Source organism: Emydura macquarii, unplaced genomic scaffold (assembly GCF_026122565.2).
Source record: "Emydura macquarii macquarii isolate MOO-44397 ecotype Brisbane River unplaced genomic scaffold, CSIRO-AGI_Emac_v2 contig_2805, whole genome shotgun sequence".
NCBI classification, from domain to species: domain Eukaryota; kingdom Metazoa; phylum Chordata; order Testudines; family Chelidae; genus Emydura; species Emydura macquarii.
In genome coordinates this window covers 4,939,042-4,964,402 of record NW_027132942.1, presented here as the reverse complement: position 1 = coordinate 4,964,402, position 25,361 = coordinate 4,939,042, and the positions used below count along the sequence as shown (strand labels likewise).

At 47.4% G+C, this 25,361-nt stretch overlaps 1 protein-coding gene across 3 annotated transcripts in view; it reads right to left on the bottom strand.

Annotated features, from left to right (window-relative positions):
• Positions 1–19,218: 19,218 nt before the first annotated feature.
• The window catches only part of MED8 (mediator complex subunit 8), a 29,547-nt gene continuing 23,404 nt past the window's right edge, over positions 19,219–25,361 (bottom strand). For all 3 annotated transcript variants that reach the window (XM_067567748.1, XM_067567747.1, XM_067567749.1), the window contains exon 7: positions 19,219–24,129. In XM_067567748.1, coding sequence (XP_067423849.1) covers positions 24,065–24,129 — 65 coding nt within the window. In that variant the 3' untranslated portion in view covers positions 19,219–24,064. The remainder of the gene's footprint in view (positions 24,130–25,361) is intronic.

Sequence of the window (25,361 nt, the reverse complement as noted above, 5' to 3'; positions counted from 1 at the left end):
GCAGATATTGGTGGCCAGCCACATTTTTTGACCAACCTTCAGAGGCAGGGCCTCTTGGCAGTATTTGTCCATGCGATGTCTACAGGCTATTTTGGCAGCCTCTAGGTGATCCTTTAGGTAGCTCGGGTCTTATGAATAGTCTGTAGCAGCTCTGAGGCCGCAAAACTGCCTGGATGAGGGACAAAGTGGTCAAACTGTGGATGAAAATCATAGCTGGAGTAGAAAGAACTGAATCTGGTGGAAGTGCAGTCTGCATTATTAGCTGACTAATGGGAGTGATGCAACTGTGATAGGTGCTCAGATGACTGGGTGCCCTAGTGGTTAGTGCACCTGACCTCCAACCCCTTCTCTCTATCTCAGGGGGTGAGAGGGACAGTGCCTGGTTCCTGATCGCAGAATGGGAGTGTCTGCAACTTCTCCTGCCTCTGAGCCTTTGCCTTTAAATGAAGCCTCGTTGGGAGACACAGCTCCCCATTCCACTGGGTCCCACCCCAGGGCTTTGTGGGAAGTTCTTCCCTGGAGTGAGCCTAAATCTGCTACCTGAGGCTACTTCCCACCTATGTGGACCTTCAGTTTAGGGCACCGCCCATATCATCCAAACAGTCAATAGTTCCACAAAGTCCAAAGGAGCCAGGCCCTGCGAGATCTGCCGGTTCTCAGAGGAGGAGGTGGTTTGAGAAGGCTCTGCTTGAGGGCCTTACTCTCTTTGTGGTTCCCCTCTCAGGCTCCACCTTCTGCCTGGCTTTCTGGAGAAGGATTCTTCTCTCCTGCTGCCTTTCCACCCCTCTTGCCTGGGCTTCTGAGCTCCTTTCACTCCACTTCAGCTGGAGCCTGCTCAGCAGGCCTGTGCAGGTGGGGATATCTGGGCCCAGCATTGCCTTTTAACCCCTTCAGCTTGGCCTTTGTATAGCCCACCTCAACAACCCAGTTATTTTGGCAGTGGTTTAGGAAAAAGTGTAGATACTGTTCAAATACCTGGTTGACCCATTTGGATTGTCCTTCCATCGGGAGGTGGCTGCATGAGAATGGATATCCAGGAGGTGAAACACATCCATCCAAACCTGGGTATAAACGGAAAGCCTTGGTCTGTGGTAAGACGATCAGGGAGGCCATGGAGGCAAAAAACAGACATAATTTGGAGTCACAGTAATTTCTGCATTTGGGAAGCGTACACATGGTATAAAAAGGGGCCATTTTGATGAGCTGATCCACTTCTCATTCTGGTAGTTCTACTATGAAATCAAGGGTGATATGTGACCAGATCCAGAAGAGGGTCTGGACAGTATCAGCAGGCCAAAAGGCTTACTTTGGGATGTCTTAGTCAGAGCGCACGTGTTCAGGACCTGACATAGGCTTGGACATCATCCTGCATCTACGGCCATCAGAATGAGTGGTCTACTGCACGCCAAGTCTTGGATCGTCCAAAGTGACATGGGGGCTGTGATGATGCTTGCACAGCACCTCAAATCATGGCAGACCCTCGGGGACATAGAGATGATCATTGACAGAGAAGAGATTGTTGACCCAGGAGTAATGGTCCAGGGAGGTGCCAGGGAGGCCCTCTTTGGATGATGTTATAAGCTTTACAAAGGATTGTTAGGGAAGGCTTCTCAAAGCAAGGTAAGGAAATCTGACAACACAGATCCACAAAGGAAATGGCATGGTTTCAGTATGTCAGGTGATGGTTATTTGGGGTTTACAAGTTCTGCATAGCATTCCCCTGTCTGTGAAAGCGTGTTGGTCTTGTGGCCTGCATGGTACGTGGTCATGAAATTGAATCATGAAAATAACAAGGCCCAACGTAATTGCCACTGATTCAGCGCCTTGGTGGATTGTATATATTCCAGGCTTTTGTGGTCTGTTAAGACGAGCGTGGAGTGCTTAGCCCCTTTGGTGTTGTCTCATCATATTTCAAATCCCGTTTTGATTGCAAATAATTCTTCGTTGGCTGCTTTATAATTGCATTCAGTTGAAGTAAGTTTTTGAGGGGGAAAAAAGCACAACCAATTGGGACCCCATTCTTTTGGGCACAACTGCCCCAATGGCTATATCGGAAGTTTTGGTTTCAAGGATAAAAGGTTGGTCAGGATCTGGATGGGCCAGCACTGGGGCTGAGATGAAGGCTACCTTCAGATGTTCAAAAGCTTGATAGACCTCTGAGGTACAGTGAAATTTTGCAGGTTTATGAAGGATGGTGGTTATGGAAGATTTGATTTTTGTAAAGTTGGGAATAAATCTCCTGTAGAAGTTGGCAAACCCCATGAATTTTTGAATGTCTCAAATATTCCGTGGTTCTGCTCAGTCCTGAACTGCGGACAACTTCTAAGGATCTATTCAAAGCCCTCCCGCAAATAGGATGAATTCCAAAAATTCAACGAATGACTGATCAAAAGCACACTTCTCCAGCTTTGCGTACAATCTGTGCTGTGTAATCTTGTGAGAACTTCACGGATGGGTGGTCATGGCTTGCTTGGTCAGTGGAGTACATTAAGATATCGTCCGGATATGCACACACATATTAGTTGAGGATGTCTCAAAGAATGTTGTTAATTAGGTGCAGAAAGGTGGCAAGGGCATTACTAAGGCCAAAGAGCATTACTAAATATTCAGAATGCCCGTATCTAGTTCTAAAGGCTATCTTCCATTCATTCTTTGCCCTGATGTGAACTAGGTTATATGGTCCCCTAAGATCCAATTTGGTGAACACCCAGGCAGACTGTACTTGAGCCAAAAGCTCTGGAATTAACAGCAGCAGGTACCGATAGCATACAGTGATTTGCTTATGTGCCCTGTAATCCACACAAAGTCTTAGAGAGCTTTCTTTTTAACAAAGAGTACCAGGGCGCCTGCAAGGGATGTAGAGCAGTGGATAGAGTTTTTGTCTAGATTTTCCTGGATGTACAATTCTAAGGCTGTAAATTCCGGCTTGTATGCATCCAAACAGAATTTTAGCTCCAGGATGAAGGTAAGGTAAGACTGCAAAACCTATAAGAGAAAACCTCCAGGAAAAATGTATTCAGCAGGGAGATGCTTTGTTTATGACTAAGGTCAAAGGATTAGACTGGTATATCAGGTAATTCCAGGAAACACACAACATTCTTCACCCAGGCCGCAAGCTGACAGCATGGCTAGTTTTACAAGAAGGGCATCACAGCCTGCCTGCCTGGAAAGCATGGGTGAGCACTTCATTAGATGTGAGAGAATCTTGTTAATGAAGACTAGGCTGTAGACTGAGTTATGATTTTATTTTGTATGTAACCATTTGTTACCAAGACTTCCACTCGCTGTCACTCGGATCTCTAGACTTCCTTAGATAAACTTCTACTTGTTTTCACTATAAACTGCTCTACGTGCGATGTGTTAAGCAGAGCAGTGATCTAAGAAGCTACTGGTGAGCTGGAGCACTGTTCCTTTGGTAGCGGTGATCTCTGAATACTGCGCTTGTCCAGTGGATAAAGGGCTAGACACTCCGGGGAGGTGGTGGGAGGGGCTCAGAGTGGAGTGTGCCTATCACTAACCTGAAGAGAGAGCAGGGCCTGCACAGGTCTAGGGGGATGGCTTGTGTTGCCCATGGTCAGTGGCGTTGGAGAGCTGACCCCCGGCACGCACAGACCAGGCTTCTGCTCGCTAAGGGCAGCTGGTAGTGAGGTGCTTCTGAGCCCTGGGTGCCTCCAAAGAGCTTCATTGAGGTCAGCAGGATCTGCAGCTGCTTATAGTTTGTTATTCTGGGTAAGGGAAGCGGAACAAAGGAAAGGGCCAGGTGAGTGAGCCAAAGACATTTGCTAAACATGCCACATTGCAGCTGGGAAAGCGGAGAGTCAACCAGGGCCTAGGAGGGCCAGTAAACATTGCAGAGGGGATGCAAGCTGCACTCCTGGAAAATAAGCATCAGGAGGAACTGACTGATCGGGTCAAAGTGCCTGTGGCTGAAGGGGGGGGCGGGCTAGGAAACCAGTCTGGCACAAGTTCCGGTGAGGTAGAAATGCAGTTGGAACTGGCCAGACTAGAGATCAGAAACCTGGAAATGAAGGCGAGAGTCCAGGAAAGGGAGATGCTAACAGAGAACCAAAAGCAGCAGGCACGGACCAGGCTTCCTCATGCCAAGGGCAGGTGGTAGCAGGGTGTCTCCGTCCTGGTTACCCCTGGGAAGTGTCAGTGATCTGTCATGCTGGATGAGGCAAGGCTGCCCTTCCCGGATGTATTCAATGACAGATTAAAGCGCGTCTGCTTCAAAGCATTACTGGGATTGTGCAAGAGAAGGGCTGTGAGTAAGACGATAACGTAACATTTCGCAAGCATAGAACGCTGCTGCAGCTTCACTGCTCAAGCCAGTACAATGCCAAGCTTGTCTGGGTCAGGTTCTGCTGATCTCAGAGTTCCTGGCAGTCCACAGGCCTGGCATCCCCTACCTGAAATGGGCTTGTGAGGCGTCCACTGTCACTCACAAGGTGGTGGGGGGCAGCCTCCCAGAGGTGGCAGCCAGCTCCACACAAACGCAGCAGGTCTGGGGGTCAGTGTCAGAGTGTGTTGGTCTCCTTTGCCTTTTGGAAGGCCTGGTGCGGTGCCTTCTTTTCACCCAGCCATGCTGCTTACCCTGCTCATGCTCCAACTGCTGCACGCGCTCTGCAGTGTCTAAACGGACAGCTTTAATTCTGCAGCTTGCTCTGTATGCAACTGGGTTATTATGCAGCTTCTCCCAACAGACTGAGGAGATGCAGGATTTCTTTCCGTGACCAGGTAGCAGCACGAGGTTTAGTTGTAGCTTTATGTGCTCGCTCACCAAGGTGGGCTAAGGAAGAGATGCAGTTCAAAACACACTGGGGATTTTAAAGGGGGTGGAGGGGGGCTTCTGGTCACTGTGACTACAGGGCAGCAGAGTTCAAAACGGTGAGCAGAATGGTCACCACCACAGGGCCGGGACCTGGCAGGGCCATTCCTGAGCAGTGCCCGCAGGCGGTGCACGTCCTTCAGCGAGCTGGTGCTCCACACTTGTACTGACAGACAGGATGTGTAAACTGGCTGGGAATGCGGACACGGGTTACCAAAGACAGGCAGGTTTTGCCAGTAAAACTGTCCAGCGTGGCCAGCCCTGAGGCTGAAGAGAGCCCGGAATTGCTCTGCGGAGGGGAACGCCCCAATCGTTTCAAGGGGGTGTTAGGATCACACCTGGCGTCGATAGCACCAAGGCGAACACTAAACTACAGCGTTTACCCCGGTCTGAAATATCCCAACTCCTGGCTCCCTCCTCACACTGCAACTATGTGGTGTCACAGCCTGGACCCAGCGCACACTGAAACGTTGGGGAGTGAACAAGCCAAGCAGAGCAGCACCCCCAGCTCCTCCGGGGAGCGAGCTCCTTCCATCTTTAAATAAAGGGAAACGGCCATTGCATCTGACGCTGCTGTGGAATTTCCAGGGGACGCTGCAGAACCTAGGAGCCCCCCACCCCTGCCAGGACGCACAGGGGGCCTTGGTCACCAGATGCTGGATTCCAGAGAGGGGAAGGGAATTCACTGGAGTCTGGCTGAACAAGCTCCTGTTCTCTGAGGGAGGATGGGGGGACAGAGGGGGCCATTGTCACAGCGGAGGATTGTTCTGGCAAAGAGGCCACACAAATCTGGAATTGTTTCTCAGCCCCCAGCTGGTTTGGGCTTTGCCCTCCTTGCATTTCTGAATGCTGAGCATAGCAGCGGCCTGGAGAATTGCTGACGTGACTGTTACAACTAACAGCAGTTCAAAGCTTGTTAAGGGCCAGTGCCTTTCCATAGGCATTTTCACCACACAACCCCCCAGCCACACACACACACACACGTCCTCTTCTGCGATCCTTCGTAAGCACAAACAGCCACGGAGACCAGACCTGAGCACCTGGGATGAGTGGGGAGGAAGAGACCCTCCGACAGGTTCCCAGGTGTAAGAAGAAGCAGCTGCACCTTGCCCCTGCAGGAGGCTCTCACAATCCTACCAGGCAGCGTGGGAGGTGCACACCCGCAGGGAGAACGGCAGTGAGACAGTGCCCAGCGTGAATGGCTGGGCTCCGTGGAGAGTGCTGGTGAAGCAGCAAGAGGCTGAGATCTTTCCGCTAGATCACTAGGACCAGCTGCCTTGCCTACCGCACTCTGCTGTTAAGGGAACCGGTTCAGCTATGAGAAGACAAGAGAGGTGGAGGACAGGGAGGGCACTGTCTGCTCAGGGGCTCAAGAGGGAAAGGCAATGGCTTCCCTTTGGCAGGCAGGCGAAACCGTGGAAAGCTGCAGTGAAGGCCTGGCTGGTTACTGGCTGAAAGGAAGGGAGGGTTATAGTGGATCACACATTGAATATATGCCAAGAAGGTGGTGCTGTTGCAAAAAAGGCTAATATCATTCCAGGGTGTATTGAGTGCGCCATATGTAATGCATGGGCGGTAATTGTCCTGCTCTACCTGGCACTTGTAAAGCCTCTGCTGAAGTCCTGTGTCCAATTCTGGGGGCCCGCACTTTAGGAAAGATCTGGACTTCCTTGGGTTTGTCCACAGAAGAGCAACAAAAATGATAGAAGGTTTAGAAAACCTGACCTATGAGGAAAGGTTACAAAAACTGGACATGTTTAACCTTGGGAAAAAGAGGCTGGGGGGTGGGGACCTGATAACAGTCCTCAAATGTGCCAAGGGCTGTTAGGAAGCGGAGAGTGATCAATTGAAGGCAGGAGAAGTAATGGCCTTAATCTGCAGCACAGGAGATTTAGGTTAGGTAGCAGGAAAAGCTTCTAACTCTCAGGCAGTTAAGCTCCGAAATAGGCTTGGAAGGGAGGTTGTGGAATCCCCATCATTGAAGGTTTTTAAGAAAGGTTGGACCACCACCTGTCCGGGATGGGCTAGGTTTATTTGGTCCTGCTTCTGTGCAGAGGGTTGGACTCGATGATCGTTTGAGGTCCCTTGCAGCCCCATGTTTCTATGCCCCAACATGCTGGGCACTGCACACGGGGGACAAGGTCCCTGCCCCAAAGAGCTTACAATCTCAGTAAGGGTGATACTTAACAACAGGGGAGCGTAGAGCACTGCAGAGGGAGCAGCAGGAGGACACAGCGATTGCCCCAGGAACACAGAGCTGAAAATATGAGCTGGTGTCTCCTTGGGAGGCTGCAGAGTTAATGATTTTCTGTGTGTTAATGAATGAACAAGAGTTTACTAACAAGAATAACTAATAGCAACCGCAGAGCTTGCTCGTCATCCATTCCCATCCCATCTTATCAGAACGAACCATCCCTCTGCTGTGCTACAAACCTGTGTTCCTGACGCTATCGGCCTCAGCCCCCCGCCAGTGTGGCCTACGCTTCTCTGTGCTCAGCTCTCATCCCTCTTTAGACCAGAAGGTCTTGGGTCAGAGATTGTACTTTATTTTATGGTCATACAGCACCCAGTGAAATGGCGTTCTGACACTAGCCATCGGGTTATTCACTGCAAACCCAAACGAGTACACTATTGTTGTTACAGCGACACCTCGATACATGTAAGCATACACATTCAAAATAACCAAAGTTATGGTTCCTCAGCAAGATTAGGTAGGCCACATTTCACATCGGTAACTCTCTGTACGAGTGTATGAATTAGCTGCTGGCATTACCTGTTTGTACAGAGCTTCCAAGTCACGTGCTGATAGATATCTGAGTTTTCACAAGACTGGAAGGATTGTCTTGTCCAAGGCACGGGACTGGACTCAGAAGATCCTGAGCTCTGACATAGACTCTCTGTGTGATCCTGGGAGAGGCACTTATCAGCTGTGCAATGGGGATAATGATAGTTCATTTCACCCACGGTTTGTCTGTCTAGATAAGCTCTTCATTTACGTGCAGTGCCCAATCCACTGTGGCCTGATCTCAGTTCTGGCCTCTAGGCACTACTGCAATACAAATAATTAATAATAATAACCAGCTGCATTAACGTCCACATTCCAATCTATGACTCTCAGTGACAGCTGCACGCCTCTGGGACAATGCAGATCACAGAGCCCACGACGCACCAAGTGCGAGCAGGGATAAAACATTCTCGGTCAAGGGGAGCCGGCTCTGGAACTTTCAGAGGAGTTCAGGAAAATGCAGACTCTGAGCATCTCTAGGAATTGCTTCAAAATCTTCCTTTCCAAAAGGACTTTCTGCCATATACGTTCCAGAGGGGTAGCCGTGTTAGTCTGTATTCAGCAAAAACAACCAGAGTCCTGGGGCACTTTAAAGACTAACACATTTAATTTCAGCAGGCATAAGCTTTCGTGGGCTTCCTCTTCCTCAGATGCAGTTGGTAGAAATAGTACAGCAAATATTGGCCACATATATAGGAGGCAACATACTGACACCCCTTCTGGCCAAAACCCGAGCAGCCAACCAGAAGGAAAAAAAGAGGAAATTGGAAATTAATTTAAAAAAATAAAACAACCAACCAACCGCACAAACCTTTCTTTAAGGTGAGTCTTTACAAAAGAGCAGGAAATCCACTAGGAACTTTGCTGTGGCTCTCATTCTGACGAGGAAGGCACCCAGATACTACGGCAATGGGCCCCAGGATGAAACCCAAAAACAGAGGGAGAGAATAATAATGTCACCCTACGACATGCGACGTTACTTGCTGCAGGAGCTGTAACTTTCTATTTCGCTTTGGTGCTTACAGCTCACCCATAGCGTTGTATTAATTTAAAAATAAAAGGAAAGCCAGAGAGAGCCAAGCTGCTCACACACGCTGCCCTTTATTCCAGAGCTCTTCTGTGTACACAGGATCACCCATTCAAGTGACCACCGAGGTCGTGATTTATTAGGGTGCAGAGCTTCATCAAAACCACTGCTCATGGGTCTAGCTGGAACCCTGCATCGCCGTGAGTAGCCACAATGTACCGAGAAATCACATCCATCTAAGGAACGTCTATGGCCTCCATCACTGCAGGCTGTACATACCTCCCGATCCCTACTGCGGGAGCTGCCTGGTCTTTATTTGTCTTTTGGCTTGCTCAGAGCTCGCAGTGCGGTCTGTTGGGGACTGTGCATTTGTGGGGGCCAGAGACCTACTGGCTGCTAGCTGAGTGTGCATGACCACCCTTCCCCGGTGTGTTAACAAGGGGACAGGGCTGACCTAGGTGAGAAGGGCTGAGAAACCAGACCCTGAGGCCTGGTCTACACAAGAAAATTAAGATGTCTGCACAACGGTGCTCAAGGGTGTGAAAAATCCACACCTGAGCGCCATAATGAAGCTGACTTAATCCCCCGTGTAGACAACAGTAGGTAGGTGGAAGAATTCTTCCGTCGACCTAGCTACCGCCTCTTGGGGAGGTAGGTGACCTCCGTCGATGGGAGACCCTCCCGTCGGTGTAGGCCCTGTTTACACTGAAGCGCTGCCATGTAGCATTTCAAGTGTAGACAAGCTCTAATCGGCCAAGGGGGAGCTAGCACATAGGGGAGTTTGTAGGCGGGAGAAAGAATAAAATCACCATGGTTCATTGGCCCTGCCAACACTGCTCCCGGCTCCTCCACCTGCACCTGTGCCCGCACGGAGACCCCGACCATGGATGCATCAACCCAGGTCCTGGTATGGCTTTTCAGAGCCTGTGGAAAGCCGGGCTGGGGAGGCCATCCAGGGTGAGAGATTCTACAAGCAGCAGCTGGGAGACGGGAGGAGGAGGTGGCTATACTGAGGAGCAACCGTGCAGAGGAGGAAGTAATTGAAAATAGACACAGAGGGACCTCCATGGCTGAGGAAGCAATCCAGCTGCAATCCAGCTGCAGAGGTTGCAGTAGTGCCACCAAGGCAGAGGAAACGGCACCTTCCCAGGGAGGAATCTGGCTGCTGGTTACTTCTGGCAGCAGGCAGTGCTGCACCTCTGTTCCCAGCCCACCATCCACAGAGATAAAAACCACATGCTGGGCGGGTATCCAGGAATGAGGAATTGCCCTGAGAGGAGAAGCTATGTGCCCCCAGGGCTGGGAAGATCGCAGCCACCACTTCCAAGAGGAAAGAAAGGGGGTGATGGCTGGCGACTGACTTCCTTCTAAGGGGAAAGTGAGGCATCCATTTGCCTGCCTGACCTGGCATACCCGGGAGGGCCCATATCTGAGGCATTACAGAGGGATTGCCAAGGATCGCCTGGCCCTCTGACTCCCAGGCCGCTCGTTCATGTGGGCACTAAAGATACGGGAGCTCTGACCCTGAACAGATCAGCAGTGACTCCAGGGCGCTGGGAGTGAGGGTGAGGGAGTTGGGGGTGCAGGTGACATTGTCATCAATTCTTCTCATCAAGGGTAGGGGGCCAGGCAGAGTCAGGTACATCCTGGAAGGCGTGGTTGCATGGAGGGGGTCCCCGGGAGGGCTTCGGGACGCTGTTCTGAGGACAGCGGAGCAGAGACGGGGTCCACCCATCAAGGAAGGGGAGGAGTGTCTTTCGATACAGACTGGCTAACCTAGGGAGGGAGGCAGCCTTTAAACGGGGGAGAGGAGACAAAAGCTCACACAAGTCCAAAACACGAAGACCTGGCAGAGGGGTCAGAATCTGGGGGGCACATAGGCAGTCATGGTTGGGACAAAGGAGACACAAGAGGGAATACAGCGGGGAAATCTAATGACCATCTCGGCTGTCTGTATACTTAGGCAAGAAGTATGGGGAATTCAAGGAAGAACGAGAAAGGCTGGTGAAGAGCCATGATTATGACATAGCTGGCGTCCCAGAGACGTGGTGGGACAATTCACATGCCTGGAATGTTGGCACGGAAGGGCACAGCCTGTTCAGGAAGACAGGCAGGGCAGAAATGGAGGAGGTGTTGCCTTGTATAGCAATGATGACTACACTGGCACTAAGGTCAAAGCAGAGCTGGGAGGCAGACCTGTTGGAAGTCTCTGGGTAAGGATAAAAGGGATAAAAACCAATGGTGATGTCACAGCAGGAGTCTGTTATAGACCACCTGACCAGGAAGAAATGCTGGATGCGGCTTTTTTTAAACAACTAACAAAAATCATCCAAAGAAGAAGTGAGAGGGGACTTCATCTTACCCAGACATCTGCTGGGAAAATAATGTAGCAGGGCACAGATTACCCAACAGTTCTTGGAATGTACTGGAGACAACATTTCATTACCGAAGGTGGAAAAAGTGACTATCAGAGAAGCTGTTCTAGATTTGAGTCTGAAAAATCGGGAGGAAAGTGGAAGGCAGCTTCATGACAGTGATCATGAAATGATAAGAGTTCATGATCCTAAGGAATGGTAGGAGGGAAAACAGCAGAAGAAAGACAGTGGACTTCAAGAAGGTAGACGTTAGCAAACTCAGAGAATTGGTAGGCAATATCCCATGGGAAGCAAGTATAAGGGGAAAAAAAGAGTTCAGGAGACTTGATAGTTTTTTGAAAGAGACAATATTAAGGGCACAAAAACAAATTATCCCAATGCCATAGGAAGTACGGTAAGAGACCCCCCCGGCTTAACCAGGAGATATCCAATGACCTGAAATGCAAAAAAAAAAAAAAAAAAGTCCTACAAAAATGGAAACTAGGTCAAATTACAAAGGATGAATATAAACAAGCAGGGACAAAATTAGAAAGGCCAAAAGCCACAAAATGAGAATGAACTAGCTAGAGACATAAAAGGTCACAAGAAAACATTTTACAAATACATTAGAAGAAAGAGGAAGACCCACGACAGGGTAGGCCCGTTACTCAATGAGGAGAGAAAGACAAATCAGAAAAGGCAGCAATGGTGGAAGTGCTAAATGCCACCCCCCCCCCCCTTTTTTTTTTTTTTTTTCAATTTTCACCAAAAAGGTTGGCAGCAATCAGATGAACAACATCGTGAATGTCAGTGTAAATGGGGTAGGGTCTGAGGTCATACCAGGGAAGAATGAGTTAAGAATTACTTAGACAAGTTAGATGCCTTCAAGTCATCAGAGCCTGAAAAAATACATCCTATAATACACAGGGAACTAGCTGAAGAGTTCTTTGAGCCATTAGTGGTTACCTTTGAGAACTCATGGAGGATGGGAGAGATCCCAGAGGGCTGGAAAAGAGCAATATGGTGCCCACCTATAGAAAGGGAATCCAGGGAATCTTAACTTCGGTTCCAGAGAGATAATGGAGCAAATAAACAATCGATCAGTTTGTAAACACCTTGAAAATAATAAGATAAGTAACAGTCAATACAGATTTGTCAAAAACAAATCATGTCAAACTAACCTCATATCATTCGTTGACAGGGTAACATGACTTTGGTAAGGGTTTGATACTGTCTCATATGACCTTCTCATAAACAAACTAGGGCAATATAGCCAAGATCGACCTACTACCAGGTGGATGCACACCTGATTGGAAAACCGCACTCAGAGAGTAGTTATCAATGGCTCACAGTCAAACTGGAAGGACATCTCGAGTGGGATCCTGCAGTGATCTGTCCTATGTCCAGTTCTACTCAATATCTTCATAACAGATTTGGGTAATGGCATGGCGTGTGCACTTATAAAGTTTGTGGACAATACCAAGTTGGGAAGGTTTGCAAGCGCTTGGAAGGACAGGATTAGAATTCAAAATGATCTTGACAAATACATAAGATGCAATTCAATAAGGACAAGTGCAAAGTACTACACTCAGGGCTTGTTTACACTTATCTCGGAGATTTGGTGGCAGTCGACCTGAGTTACGCAAACTACGCAAAAATCTTGCATAACTCCTGTCAACTACTGTGCTTCTGTTCTGCGCTCCGTCTTCACTGCACTGCGCCAATGGGAACCGTCGACGCAGCGCTACGCCACTTGAGGAGGTGCTTTTAATATGTCGATTTCTGGATCGACTGAGCGGGTCTTCACTGACCGTTCAGTCGATCCAGATAAGTCGATCTGACGGCAGCGAATTCCACAGCCTCAGAAAGGAATAATCAATTTCACAAATATAAAATGAGAAATGACTGCCTAGGAAGGAGTACTACAGAAAAGGATCGGGGGTTACAGTGGATCACAAGCTAAATATGAATCAACAATGTAATACTGTTGCAAAAAAAGTAAACATAATTTTGGGTTGTATTAGCAAGAGTGTTGTAAATAAGACCCAAGGAGTAATTCTTCCTCTGTACTGAGCACTGACAAGGCCTCAGCTGAAGTATCATGTCTGGTTCTGGGCACCACACTTCAGGAAAGATGTGGACAGACTGGAGAGAGTTCAGAGAAGAGCAGCAAACATGATGAAAGGTCTAGAAAAAATGACCTGTAAGGAAAGATTGAAAAAACTGGGTTTGTTTAGCCTGGAGAACACTGAGGGGAGGACATGAAAGCAGTCTTCAAGTATGTAAAAGGTTGTTAAATTGTTCTCCTTATACACTGAGGACAGGACAAGAATCATAGAATCATAGAGTTGGAAGGGACCTCAGGAGGTATCTAGTCCAACCCCCTGCTCAAAGCAGGACTAGCCTCAGCTAAATCATCCCAGCCAGGGCTTTGTCAAGCTGCAGCTTTAAAAACCTCTGAGGATGGAGATTCCACCACCTCCCTAGGTAACCCATTCCAGTGCTTCACCACCCTCCTAGGGAAAATCTTTTCCTAATGTCCAACCTAGATCTCCCCAACTGCAACTTGAGACCATTGTTCCTTGTTCTGTCATCTGCCACCACTGAGAACAGCCTAGCTCCATCCTCCCTGGAACCCCCTTTCAGGTAGTTAAAGGCTGCTATCAAATCCCCCCTCATTCTTCTCTTTTGCAGACTAAACAAGCCTAGTTCCCTCAGCCTCTCCTCATAAGTCTTGTGCTCCAGACCCCTAATCATTTTTGTTGCCCTTCGCTGGACTCTCTCCAACTTGTCCATATCCTTTTTGTAGTGGGGGGCCCAAAACTGGACACAATATTCTAAATGCGGCCTCACCAATGCCGAATAGAGGGGAATAATCACTTCCCGCGATCTGCTGGCAATGCTCCTACTAATGCAGCCCAATATGCCATTAGCCTTCTTGGCAACCAGGGCACACTGCTGACTCATATCCAGCTTTTTATCCACTGTTACCCTCAGGTCCTTTTCTGCAGAACTGCTGCCTCGCTCGTCAGTCCCCAGTCTGTAGCAGTGCATGGGATTCTTCCGTCCTAAATGCAGGACTCTGCACTTGTCCTTGTTGAACCTCATCAGATTTCTTTTAGCCCACTCCTCCCAATTTGTCTAGGTCACTCTGTATCCTATCCCTACCTTCCAGGGTATCTACCACTCCCCCCATCTTAGTGTCATCTGCAGACTTGCTGAGGGTGCAATCTACCCCATCCTCCAGATCATTAATGATGATGTTGAACAAAACCGGCCCCAGCAGCGACCCCTGGGGCAGCCTGCTTGTTACCGGCTGCCAGCTAGACATGGAGCCATTGATCACTACTCGTTGAGCCCTATGCTCTAGCCAGTTCTCTATCCATTTTATAGTCCATTCATCCAACCTATACTTCCTTAACTTGCTGATAAGAATACTGTGAGAGACTGTATCAAAAGCTTTGCTAAAGTCAAGGTATATCACATCCATCGCTTTCCCCACATCCACAGAGCCAGTCTGTCTTCTATGAAGAGATATCAGGTTGGTCAGGCATGACTTGCCCTTGGTGAATCCATGTTGACTGTTCCTGATCACCTTCCTCTCTTCCAAGTGCCTTAAAACGGATTCCTTGAGGACCTGCTCCATGGTTTTTCCAGGGATTGAGGTGAGGCTGACCGGAGAAGCAATGGGCTTAAATTGCAGCAAGGCAGATTTAGCTTAGATCTTAAGGAAAACTTCCTAACTCCCTGGGTAGTTAAGTACTTGAACAAATTACCGAGGGAGGTTGTGGAATCACCATCACTGGAGGTTTTAAAAACAGGTTAGACAAACACCTGTCACGGATGGTCAGATACTTAGCCTTGCCTCAGTGCAGGGGGCTGAACCACATGACCTACCTTATTATTATTGTATTCATCCTTACAACACCCCTGTGAGCTACGCAAGTGCCTTTACCCCCGTTTTACAGATAACTGAGGCAGAGAGAAGCTCAGATTTTTACAGGTATTAATTTGCCCAGGGATGCAGATAGGCAGACAGTGGAATTTTCAAAAGCACCAAAGTGCCTCTCTGCATCCTTAGCGAAATAAATCTCTCTAAAAACCTGTTGCTAGGTGACTTGCCAAGGTCACACAGGGAGTCTGTGCAGAACAGGGAATTGAACCCAGGTCCCCCACTAGCCCTCTAACCCCTGGGCCCTTCCGCCCCCCCATGTCCCAGACTTAGCCGACATGAAGCTTGCAAGCCCTTCACATCAGAATGACTAGGGTACACTCTTCCAAGCATCTCCAAACAGCTTGTCCTTCACGAGCACTAAGTTCAGGTCCAGCTGCTTTGGGAGGGATCTGAATGCAAAACCAAGCTCAACATTTCTACAGAGTGTGAGCAGCCCCTGACTCTCAACGTAAACAGGTGACAACAACCTCAGTCCAAACCCCAGGGCGCGTCTGCCTTTGGGCCTAGAGTCTACATGGGACACTTCAGCCAGAAAAGTCATGTCATTAAAGTAAATGCCTCAGCCATGACTAATGTTCAAATACGAGTCAGGGATTCAGACTGAGCCAGCAGGCCTCAAGTCCATGGCTTTGGTTAGGTACAGAGAACACAGACTCCCTAAGAGGGACCTTCCTTCTGGCGTGTCCCCCCCACATTTCTTTGGTTACTTCTCCTCTCCTTATAGGAAGAGTCGGCTAAGCTCCCCTGCCTACAGAGAGCTCTGGGTTGTGTTAGCACATGCAAAGAGCAGAAAATGCATCACTAGATGGAAATGGTAGAATGGTCAACACATGTGGAAAGGCATAAGCAATCAATAAAAGTTTCTGTTTTGTACTTGGGAAAAAGCCAGATGATGGTCACACTGCACAATGATCAGAGAATTGTAGGATTGGAAGGGACCTCAAGAGGTCTCCTTGTCCAGTCCCCTGCACTTATGGCAAGACCAAGCATGATCTAGACCAGAGGTCCCCAGACTGTAAGGCACACTCCCCTAGGGGAGCACAGAGGAACCTTCGGGATGGGGGTGGAGAGGAAGTGCCACCCAGCCCCACGCTGCTCCCATCTCTGCTCCAGCCCCACCTCTTGGCTGCTGCCCCAGCCTCAGCTTCTGGCTGCATCTCACACCTTGCTATGTCCCACACATGGGCCCCGCTCCTGGCCCTTGCCCCGTGTGCTGCTCCTGGCTGGCCCCGGCTCCCTACTGTGACCGGGCCCTGGCTCTGTTCCTGGCCCTCCTATCAGGCTGGTTTGACATAATTTGTTCTTGACGAATCCATGCTGACTGTTACTTATCACCTTGTAAGTGTTTGCAAATTGATTGCTTTATTAGTTGCTCCATTATTTTTCCAGGTACTGAAGTGAAGCTAACGGCTCTGTAATTTCCCAGGTTCTCTTTATTTCCCTTTTGATACATTGGCACTAGATTTGCCCTTTTCCAGTCCTCTGGAATCTCCCCCGTCCTCAGTGACTTTTCAAAGATAATTGTTAATGGCTCAGACATCTCCCCAGTCAGCTCCTTGAGAATTCTAGGATGTATTTCATCAGGCACTGGTGACCTGAAGACATCTAACTTGTCTAAGTAATTTTTAACTTGTTCTTCCTCTATTTTAGCCTCTGATCTTACCTCGTTTTCACTGGCACTCACTCTGTTAAACATCCAATAGCTACTAACCTTTTCAATGAAAAGTGAAACAAAAAAGTCATTTAGCATTTCTGCCATTTCCACATTGTCTGTTGTTGTTTTTCTTCTCCCATTGAGTAACGGGCCTACCCAGTCCCTGGTCTTCCTCTTGCTTCTAATATAGTTGTAGAATGTTTGCTTGTTACCCTTTATGTCTCTAGCTAGTTTAATCTCATTTTGTGTCTTGGCCTTTCTAATTGTGTCCCTGCTTGTTTATATTCATCCTTTGTAATTTGACCTAGTTTCAAATTCTCGTAGGACTCTTTTTTGAGTTTCAGATCATTGAAGATCTCCTTGTTAAGCCAGGGTGGTCTCGTGCCATCGCTCCCATCTTTCCGATGCAGCGGGATAGTTTGCTCTTGTGCCCTTAATGACGAAACATTCCATTCCAACAGTAACTCAGGAGGATGTTAAACAGCTACTAAATTTAGACCTTTGAAGTGGGTGGCTGAAAGTGACATGATTTGGCCATTGAAGCGGAGTAGCAGCTATGTAAGTAAGAGTCTGGAGCAGGTGTGTTGGGTACATTATTTTCAGGGAAGCTGTATGGCCTGTGTTACACAGGAAGTCAGACTAGAGGATCACAGTGGTCCCTGCTGATCTTGGTATCTATGACTCTATAAATCAGCTGGTCCAGATAACTTGCAGATAGCTGGACTGTTAATGCTGATTCTAAATAAAAGCATTGAAACACTGGGAAAGTTCCACAAGATTGGAAGAAAACTAATATTGTGCTAGGGTAAACGGGACAACACAGGTAATTATAGGCCTGTCAACATGGCATCAATCCTGTGCAAAATAATGGAATGGGTGATAGGGGACTCAATTAATAAAGAATTAAAGGAGGGTAATACAATTAATGCCAATCAACATAGGGTTATAAAATAAAGCTTGTCAAAATAACCTGATAATTTTTTGATGAGATTACAAGTTTGTTTGATAAAGGTAATGATGCTGATGGACTATAATTAGACTTCTGTAAGGCAATTGACTTTGTACAGTACAACATTTTGAACTAGAATGCTGAAAAACTAACATTGCACTCAAATGAATTAAAAACTGGCTAACTGACAGGCCACAAAATGCCAATGTTGCAACTGTCCTTCTGGGATGCATTATGTCATGATTATTCTATTCATCCTTACAGCATCCCTGTGAGATATGGGATGTATTAATAGTCATGTTGTAATACCACAGGAGGTAATTGTTCCACTCTACTTGGCACTGATAAGGCTTCCGTTGGAGTGTCACATCCAGTTTTGGATACAACACTTTGAGAAAGATGTGGGCAAATTGCAGAGAGTCCAGAGGAGAGCAACACAAAAGGTAAGAAGTTTAGAAAACATGATGAAGAAAGGCTGAAAAAAATAGGCATGTTTTAGGACAGACAAGAGAAGATTTAGGGAGGAAATTATCACAATCTTCAACTATGTAAAAGCTTGTTGTAAAGAGGACTGTGATCAGTTGTTCTCCATGTCCACTGAGGATAGGACAAGCAGTAATCAGTTTAATCTGTAGCAGGGGAAGTTTAGGTTGGATATTAGGAAAAATTTTCTAACTATGAGGATAGTTAACACTGGAACAGGTTACCTAGAGAGGCTGTGGAAGAGAAAGTTATAACAGGAAGGTCTTTGAGATGTGTGGTCCCTATCTGTATTCCACTATGGGTACACGTGTTCCACGCACCTGTAGTCAGAGAATTTTGAAAACAACATTCATTGGTCCACGCATTCACCCTTGCTCTCCTTTTGCTTCCAACTGAGGAGATAAAGGGCAGAATAGACCGACCAACTTGCCAGTTCCTTCTCTGCCACCAATCCAAGAATGATCCAGAGCAGAGGGAAAGGAGGGTGGGAAGTGAAATACAGACAGGGGCCACACAGCTCAAAGAACCTCCACTTACAATAAGGCAAGTATCTTCCTTTTCTTCGAGTGCTGGTCCCTGTATGTAATTACATTGTGGGTGACTGCCAAGCCGTACTCAAGTAGGAGGAGGGTGCTAGGATTCACGCGGCAGAGCCATTTGAAGGACCAGTATCCCAAAGGACACACCAGTGGAGGAATCCTGGACTAGAACAAAATGCCTCGTGAATATGTGGATGGAACTCGGTGGAGCTACTCTTTGAAGTGATGCATTGACATTACTTGTGCTCTTGTAGAATAAGCCCTCACTCTGTGAGGGGGATGGAGATGACACAGCTGAATAGCGTGGCTTTGGACTCCTTCCGCTATCGAAATAAACAGTCTGGGAGATTTCCTGATTGGCTTTGTCCTTAGGTAAAAGGCTAAGGCTTGCCTCCCATTGAGGGAATGAAGTCTCAACTCCTCTTCAGATGTGTGTGGCTTTGGAAAAACCACAGGTAAGTGGATTACTGGTTCAGGTGAAAGCCAAAACAACTTTGGGGGTGAACTTCGCATGTAAACACAATGAAACTTTGTCTCTGTGGAATATGATGTGAGGTGATCCACCATCAGTGCTCCAAGATCACCCACTATTGAATTATTAATTATCTGAAATTATTAATGTTAATATGGAAAACCACCAAATACTGATTTAACCATAAATTCCTTTATTAAATCCACAGGCTAAATTATACAATTGCTCTAAACTCATCTACAAAGCCTAACTAATAAGCAATTTACTACAGCCAAACAGTAACAAACTATTTATAAGCATTTGATCAAGATACTTACAAACAGGCTAAAGCCAAGGTGTGCTTAGACCAATTTTGGTTGGTTCCAATGTCATCAGGCAGGCATTAGCAATGAACCTTTTAAGAGTTGACTTTTTATACCCTTTAACAAACAAATGATGTCATTGCCAATTACTGACTTCAGTTAAAAACCAATTGGAGACAGTTCACCCTTATTTCCAGTCTTAATCCAGATAAGATTTACAACCTCCTTTCTTCCCAAGGCCTTTCCTTCCCACCTTCTTGCGGTCCAACAGTTTTCCAACTGCACCTCGATTCACATAGGCTTTAACACTGGTGTGTGGGTTGGGAAAGGGCCATGTCGGCTCATTTTAAGACAGATTCTCTTTGTTTTATTTAAAACCACCTACAGTTTCCCCAATTAGTCAGGGGCCTTCTGTTTAGAAACTTCCCCTTATCTCAGTTATTCTTTGTAGCAGACAGCCTCCCTACTTTATTCCTTCTGGCCTTATCACTTATTTTCAAGGCCTTCCTTCTACTTACTAGTCAGAGCCTCTCTCTGAAACACTATTGATTTCCTTAACCAAACTTAAGATAAGTATAAAATTAAATAATTGAAGTTATCCTACACCCACTCTCCTGGCTGAGGTGATGGCTATCAGGAACGCAACCTTCGTAGATAGGAGAGACATGGAACAAGTAGATAGTGATTCCAAGGGCAGCTTGGTGAGCATCGAAAGAAAAAGCCTACGTCCCACTGCGGAGTAGCTTTCCTTACTGGCAGAAAGATTCTAAGTTGGCCTTTCCAGAGTCTGGCAGTCAGAGGGTGAGCAAAAACTGAGTACCCAATATGAAGGCGGGTGGTACACAACGATTGCTGCCAGGTCGACTCAAAGAGCTGATGTAAAGACCAGTTGTTTTGAGGGACAGAAGATAGTCGAGAATAAGGGGGATACCCACAGCTTCTGCGGATATAAGTTTTGTTATGCCCAGATAGAGAAACACTTCCACTTGGTTAAGTAGCATTTCCTAGTGGAATCTTTTTGATTATTAGTAAAGATGCTTTACATGGCTTCACAGCAGAAACATACTAGAATTGAAGCCCATCCAAAACCCATGCTTGAGATGGAGTGCTTCGGGGTTAGGATACTTGATTCTGTCCTTCCCCTGGGTCAGAATATTGGAAACGGGTTGAATATTGATTGACTGAGATGACATGAGTACGAGACTCAGGGACCAAAACTGTCTGGTCCCGATGAGGATGACTTGTGTCTTGTCCTGATAAATGTTCTGCAAGACTTAAGGTAGGAGTGGCAAGGGAGGAAAGGCACAGTTCAGATGATCTGACCACAGAAGGAGAGTGATGCCTTACGAATGAAGCCCTACGGCTCCTCTGGAGTAGTAATGTTACACTTCCAGTTCGTTTGAGCGGTGAACAAGTCCCTTGTGAGGGTGCTCCATACAGCAAAAGCACTGTTGACCATGGAGTCGTGTAGTTCCCACTCCTGGCTGATAGCACAGTGTCTGCTAAAGGTGACCAGCAACCCATCTGGATTCCCTGGAAGGTAAGCTACAAACAGCTGATTTCTTTGCTGATGCACCAATTGTATAGATTCACTGCTTCCGCACACAGCGTAATGGATCTCACTCCTCCCTGCTTACAGATGTCAAAGATGGCTGTCCTATTGCTCGACATTATGAGGACATGGTGACATATGAATGAGAGAAAGGCTTTGCAAGCCTCTCGGACTATCCACAACTCAAGAATGTTGATACACATCCGTCTCTCAGGATGTCCAAGTGCCCTGCGTTGTGCAGCTGTCCATGTGGACTCCCCAGCCTCAGAGGGAGGCATCTGTAATATCATGCTGTCTGGTGAGAGGGAAAGGAAGGCAACACCTACACAGATTTGGTGGGGATCCTTCCACCATTGTAGAGAGGATTACTGTGGTGGGAACTGTTACTATTGTGTTCATGGACTGTTTGTTTGATGTGTATGCCATCTGAAGCCACGCCTGCAGACAACGAAGATGAAGTCTGGCAAATGATGTGATGTAAGCGCATGAAGCCGTATGTCTCAGGAAAGGGAGACAAATTTTGGTTGCTGCTGGAGGGTTGTTTGTGACCTGATCTATGAGTCATTTATTGCTTAGAACCTGTCTATCGGCAGATAAGCCCTTGCTGTGACTGAATTTAGGGACACTGATGAGGTCTAAAGATAGGCTGCAGACACTGCCTTCAAAATTCTGCAACTCTGGGTGCATGGAGAGCATGCATACCCACAATGGGGTACAGAGGGACCAGCACTTGAAGAAAAATCTATTATTGGATGGAAGACTGCAAAGAAATAATGAGACAATACTGGTCAGCATTCTGGAGTAGTCTCAGCACCCCAACAGCCTAACTGCAGTCCGTTTTTTTTGTAGGCATCACGGTAAAGGAGAATTTGAAGGAGGATCAGGAGGACAGTGCTTTGCCAATGTTTACAGGGAGCTCCCCCTAAGCCTCAGGGACAGCACAGGAGAAAGCATCAATATGCCTATCTGAAAATTTAACAAGTGGGAGATGTAGACTGGCACCATTGTCTGGCAAAGAGCTGGGAGTAGACATCCCAAGGATGAATGAGAGAGAATAGGCAAAGTGGGGACAGGCCATGAAGGACCCTGAAAGTGAAGACAAGCAGCTTATGTCTATGCGATAGAGAAGTGGGAGCCAATGGAGAGATGCAAAAAGAAGGTGACATGGTCAAAGCAACGGGCTAGGAAAATGACCTTTGCAGCAGCATTCAGAATGGATATAGGCAGGGCACGATTGCATTTGTCAAGGCCAGATAGAAGGATGTGGAAGTAATTAAGACGACGAGAGCGTGGGTGAGATTTGTAGCTGTTTGGATGGGCAGAAAAGGCCTTATCTTAGAGATGTTATGCAGAAAGACTTGGCAAGATTTAGACAGTCTGGATAAGAGGACCTAAAGAGAAGTTTGAGTTGAAGATGAAGCCCAGGCAATGGGCTGAGTGACAGGCAGATGGGTGGAGTTGTCCATAGCGATCGAGTAAGCAGGTAGTGATGAGGACTGCAGGGAGGGGAGACCAGGAGCTGGTTTAGCCATGTTGAGCTTGAGCTGATGGCTAGACATCCACCACACGAAGTCAGAGACAGGCTGAGAATTTAGTTTGGACAGAAGGAGCAGAGGTAGATCTAAGAGTGGTCAGCTTACAGCTGGTAGTTGAACTTGGAGTTGTGGGTGAGAGTACCCTATACAGATTTATAGAGGGAGAAAGGGACCAAGGACAGAGCCCTATGGAACCCCCACAGAACACTGGGGTGCAGATGAGGATCCCCCTCCAAAGGACATGTTGAATGTGCAAATAGAGCTGTAAGAAGAGAAACGGGAGAGCACAAATCAGTGAAGCCAAGGGAGGACAGGATTTCCAAAAGAAAAGCATGCTTGATGGTGTCAAAGCTGGCTGACAGGTGAGGAGGAGGAGGACATACTGGTTCTGAGCTGTCTAGGTCAGGAGGAGGTTATTAGAGAGACTATGGCAAGAGTGCTTCAGTGGAGGGCAGGGGGAGAAGCCGGACTGGAGCGGGCTTAGGGAGGAACTCCTACACGCTGTGTTACGCAGGAGGACAGATCCGAGGATCACAGCAGTCCCTGCCGGCCTTGATAATCTATGACTCTATCATTACAGACAGTGCATTCAAGGAGCTTTACAGACGGAAGGGGGATGGGTCAGTAGTTGGAGAGGCAAGTAGGGTCAAGCGCGGGTTTTTAAGCTAGGAAAGACTAAATCATGTTTGTATTGTGAGAGGAGAGAATACAGAGAGGAGTAGAGGAGGGGTGAGTGTGGGTGCGAGGAAGATCAGGAGATGGGAAGGCATCAGGGCAAGTGGAGGGGTTAGAGGAGGAGAGTAGAGAAGAAACAGAGCATCAGTGCTTCTGTCCCTGCAGCTCCTTCTGCTGCGGCTCTCACAATATGGCATCTCAAGAGGTGGTTGAGGGTTACTCAGTTTCCCTTTGGATGGATTTTTTTTCATTCCAGGACCTGTGCCTGGGAAACAGCTATTGTGAGTTTTAATAAACCTTCATACATGAAAACGCTGCTGCTCATGGCAGAGAGTGATGGATCCAGGTGAAACCCACAGCGGCTGCTGGATGCAACCTCCATATCAGTATTCAGTAGAGAGCAAGATGCCATAAATGGCCAGCTCCCTGCTGAGTTTAGGGTAGAGTTGTTCTAGAGCCATACACTCATGCTGCAAGGCTCCTCGGGACCGGACACACAGACAGCAGTGGTCAGACTCTGCATAGTACATGGTCTTTATTCAGCAATGGTGGGGTAGGCAGGAGGAGGCAGTGTAACCTTCACGGACCTCTTTAAATGGAAGCCGGGAGAGGAGTTTTCTCTGAAGCCATTCAGGTTCTGCATTTGGATGAAAAGTTTGAGCCCCTCCAGCCAGACCAGAAGGGAGACAGGCTTTCCCTTGTCTGGGGAGCTCCGACTCCAAACACAGGCTCACCGGAAGCTCTGCACAAACTCTCCAGCTTTAAATAAAACCACACAGGGAGGAGATACAGCCTGGAGCTCACAAGAGAGGAGAACCCGTCCAGAAATCTTGTCACTGAGGATGGTGTGTGGAGGCTTGAGGGGATTTGAAAGGCATGGAAGGAAATCCTGGAGTGGCAATGGCAGGAACAATGCTGGTGTTGTGTGGTCAGCTAGGAATAGGCTCTCCCTGCTCATCTCTGGTAGGGATGCATTGAGGCAGATTTGATGTTGGTTTTTATGCCACTGGGTATCTTACCTAGAGAAGAAAAGGGAAATGTGCAGTCACTTGGTCAGAGAAAGGGTCTGCGTAGGAGAGCACCACTGAAATACCAGTACAGAAACAGTCTTATTCTGAGCCATCCAGTCCCAACCCCAAGGCCCAGGCCGGGACTGTTAGAATATAAGAATAGCCAAACCAGGTTAGACCAATGGTCCATGTAGCCCAGTTTCTTGTCTTCTGGCAGTGGCTGGTGCCAGGTGCTTCAGAGGAAATGAACAAAACAGGGCAATTATCAAGTGATCCATCCCTGCTCGTCCAGTTACAGCTTCTGGCAATCAGAGCTTTAGGGACATCCAGAGCATGGGGTATTGCATCCCTGACCATCTCGGCTAATAGCCATTGACGGACCTATCCTCTATGAACTTATCTACTCTGTTTTCAAACCTAATTATACTTTTGGCCTTCACAACATTCCCTGGCAACAAGTTCCGCCGGTTGACTGTAGGTTGTGTGAGGTGGTTCCTTATGTTTGTTTTAAGCCTACAACCTATTAATTTATTGGGTGACACCTGATTTTTGCATTATGCAAAGGGGTAAATAATATTTCCTTATTCATTTTCTCCACACCACTCATGATTTTATAGACCCGTCATATCCACCCTTCTAAGATGAACTCGATTCTGTAGCAGCTTCAAGAATAATTTAAGAAAATTGAGATTTTTAGTGAATTAAATAGGAGTATGAGTAATTCAGTCAGCTCAGTTTTCCTTGGGGTATTTAATTGTGTTGTTTCTAGGCTGCCCTAAATTCAGTGTTGTATGCTACAGAATTTTGTTTCATTGCAGAAGTTGTGAGGGGAAAGTGGAGATTTTGGCAGAAGGGTTCTCCACACTCAAGGAGTGGGAGTGTTTGGATAAACACATTCGGTGGATGTTTCTGCTAACCTGACCAACAGTGAAATCGCCAACAATGCTGACATTCACATGGTCATTGTTAGGCTTCATAATTATCACCCCATGGAGATGAATGAGGCCATTCTATCTCCGTTTCAGGCTGTTTGCTGTCTCAGGCAGCCATCCCTGCACTGCGTATGCTTGGGTTACATTTGGAAGGTTTTCTTCACGTGCACAAGGGCTGGAAATGTGTTTCTTTAATATAGCTGAGTTTCTGGAGGACAATTATGCATGGCAAATCCATGGGGCCTGCTTCATTACATCACATTTAGTCAAAAAGTCACACCTCCGTAACTCCCTTCTGCTTTCAACATC